This window comes from Haplochromis burtoni, unplaced genomic scaffold (assembly GCF_018398535.1).
Source record: "Haplochromis burtoni strain Fernald_Lab_line unplaced genomic scaffold, NCSU_Asbu1 Contig_916, whole genome shotgun sequence".
Lineage (NCBI taxonomy): Eukaryota > Metazoa > Chordata > Actinopteri > Cichliformes > Cichlidae > Haplochromis > Haplochromis burtoni.
Window position 1 is genome coordinate 11921 of NW_024583277.1, and position 2926 is coordinate 14846.

The following is a 2926-nucleotide window of genomic DNA, read 5'->3' on the forward strand; positions in this document are numbered from 1 at the left end:
GGGTTGTATGGAAGCCCCAAACGCAATTTCATTGTTCTTGACAATGACAATAAATAAAAATACTAATACTAATACTAATACAGTGTGCTCTAACCGCGCTAATAGAATATTATGGTCGACAGTATCGAATGCTGCACTGAGGTCTAGCAGGACAAGCACAGAGATGAGTCCACTGTCAGAGGCCATAAGAAGATAATTTGTAACCTTCACTAAAGCTGTTTCTGTGCTGTGATGAGCTCTGAAACCTGACTGAAACTCTTCAAATAAGCCATTCCTCTGAAGATGATCTGTTAGCTGTTTGACAACTACTCTTTCAAGGATGTTTGATATGAAAGGAAGGTTGGAGATTGGCCTATAATTAGCTAAGACAAGTAGTGTCTGGCGACCATACCTTAGCAGAGACTTTGTTTCGTGGATGACAAAGATTAGAAGTAATATAAACAGGAACAAAGTTAGCAGTGACAGACGAGCAGCCACACACACCGGGCCATCTTTTATGCACAGATTTGTGTGTGTGTGTGTGTCCTATTTATGAATGAGGTCCAATTGTTTTTAATTTTTTTTCCCTTGTTTTTCTCACATTGATGAGTCTGAATTGTAGTTTCGTCCTGTCATTAAAGGCTTGTATTGTATTTGTCAGGGGAGCGTCCTCCTTCCTCTATGGCCCCAGCTGTGCTGAAGTCCCAGTCAAAGATGCTGGTAATCGGAGGAGCTGGTTCGACTATGATTACAACTGGAATAGCCTCAGTATGTGTCCATAATAAACACAAAAAATGTGATAAATTGATGCAGAATGATGCTCCTCTTTGATGTTATAGCGGGTATCATAATCAAGACCTTCTTCACTCTAATCTATCCTGTAATCATCACTTCATCATCTCAAAGATTGCTGTGTATTTTTTATCTCTGCCCAAGGCACTCATCAATCATCTTTGGTTTAACAAGAGCCTTGAGGATGCAATTAAAGCTCCAGTTTTTTTCGTCGACTCCGAATATGACGTTATGTTTGAACCCGAGCTTACCCAAAAGGTAATATATTCAGCACAGTCATATGATAAAATAAGAAATCATACTACTTTTGTTACACCTGAGTCTCCTTTCCTCTTTGCCCTGCAGGATTTAATAAATTCTCTTAAAGCTCTGGGACATAATATAGCAATATTCTACAATGTAGTTAATGCTGTGGAGAAGGAGGATGATGGCTGTATCTCTGCGTGGTCTGATGAAAGGAAAAAAGGCAAAGCAGCTGGCTACTGAGACCAAGAGTCAGTGATGTGAGTTATTTAGCTTGGCCTTAAAGTTATAGACCGTCCTGAAGCCACAAAATCTGCAGCAGATGATGTCTTTACTGCTGGAAAATCATTGAAAAGTAATTATTAACAGTGAGAAGAGTCAAAAGGAAATAACAGACCCTCTGACCCTCTTTCTGTTCAGGTTGTTTGTTCACATTCTGATCTCTGTTCTGCAATTACTTACAGGTTTCTTTGGTAAAAGTGAAGTCAGTACAGATCATTTTCCATCTACATAAACTTAATGACAAATAGATGATTCAATCAATTCAATGATCAAATCTTTTAAACTCAAATATTTATTCATACATGTGCAAAACAACATTGTAAAATATGAGAAATTTTATTTTTTAATTGAAAGACAAAAATAGTTTTGAAGATTATCAAAAAAATATTGATCCTTGGCCACATTGTTATCTTGAAGATTGATATCAGCCCTAAATTCCATGCAGCTCTTAAACATTTTAGTTTATTTTGATTTTAATGCCAACAACATATTCCAAAAAAGTTTTGATGAGGCACTAAAAGACTGAAACCCACATTTTTTTTTCTCTAAGCAAAAGCAACCATCAGGTCATGGGGAGAAAACTTTAGTTCCTGTTTTGAGTGGTTCCTGGAGTTTCATGTCTGTAGGGAAAATGTCTGCTTACAGCATCTGACAGCATGTCCATGTACGTGCTGTCAGTTGAACGATTCTGTGGAATCTGGTTACTTGCTCTTTAATTGTTTGGTGTTTTAGTTGTTTGATAGTTGTTGAAATTCTTTGGTGAGCTTTCAGCTTAGATTCTGATGTTTCTGACAATATGTATTAGAATTCAAATAGATTTCAGGATTTAATGAATTAATATCTGATTATTTAAATTAAATTGTATTTGAATTGGGAAATCAATTCTTTTAAATCCACCTCTAGATCCAAGCCCCGATAAATGGGAGTGTTGCATTTTAAATTGAATTCGATTGTATCTATTGTCGTGACATCTGTAGTAGAAGGAGATTGAAGCGTCTCTCTGGCTGCCTCTACATCGCAGGTAGGAAAGGTTAAAGGTCTTTATATCCAGTCTTATGTGATTAAAAATGTGCTATAACAGAGCTTTTCTCTATTTCCTAATAATAAAGCATTTTTATTCTTAATCAAAGAGAAATTAAAATATAACTTTGATCAATAAATAAATGAGAAACATAGTTTGACTTGTGGAAATAACATTTCTAATGTCTGATGGCTTGTGTGTGTGCACATGAGCCAGCTTCAACCTTGGTAATTTTGTGTGCGTCTGGAGGAATGCAGAAAGATAAGAACTGTGCCGCCTGCTCATCATACACTTAATTCTGAATCAGAAAAATAACATTAAGTGTTGTAATTTGTAAACACAGAACCATGATTTATGTGTTTTACTGATGGTTAACACAGTAGCACAAACACCCAAAACTGTTTAAAATATAACAACATATTAAACGTAAATATGTACCATTTACCATAACTTGTATGTGGTTTTAATGAGGTTTAATTATGCGCTATTTCTCAATATTGGCATGTTGAAAATATATACAAATATATATGTTTATCCTAACCAGTGTAACAAATCAGAAAATAGAATAACAATGATTCTAAGAACATAATGTGTGTGTGTGGGGGGGGG

The 2926-nt window shown here is 35.7% G+C and overlaps 1 protein-coding gene across 3 annotated transcripts in view; it reads left to right on the forward strand.

Annotated features, from left to right (window-relative positions):
* LOC102289907 (glutathione hydrolase 5 proenzyme) overlaps positions 1 to 2926 on the forward strand; it is a 120808-nt gene that overhangs the window by 11914 nt on the left and 105968 nt on the right. For 2 of the 3 annotated variants that reach the window (XM_005951419.2, XM_042216085.1), the window contains 3 exons: positions 641 to 747; positions 916 to 1029; positions 1117 to 2899. The exons of the other annotated variant lie outside the window; for it this stretch is intronic. In XM_005951419.2, the coding sequence (XP_005951481.1) occupies positions 641 to 747; positions 916 to 1029; positions 1117 to 1257 (362 nt within the window). In that variant the 3' untranslated portion in view covers positions 1258 to 2899. Of the gene's footprint in view, positions 1 to 640; positions 748 to 915; positions 1030 to 1116; positions 2900 to 2926 lie in introns of those variants that run through there. 3 annotated transcript variants of the gene reach the window in all.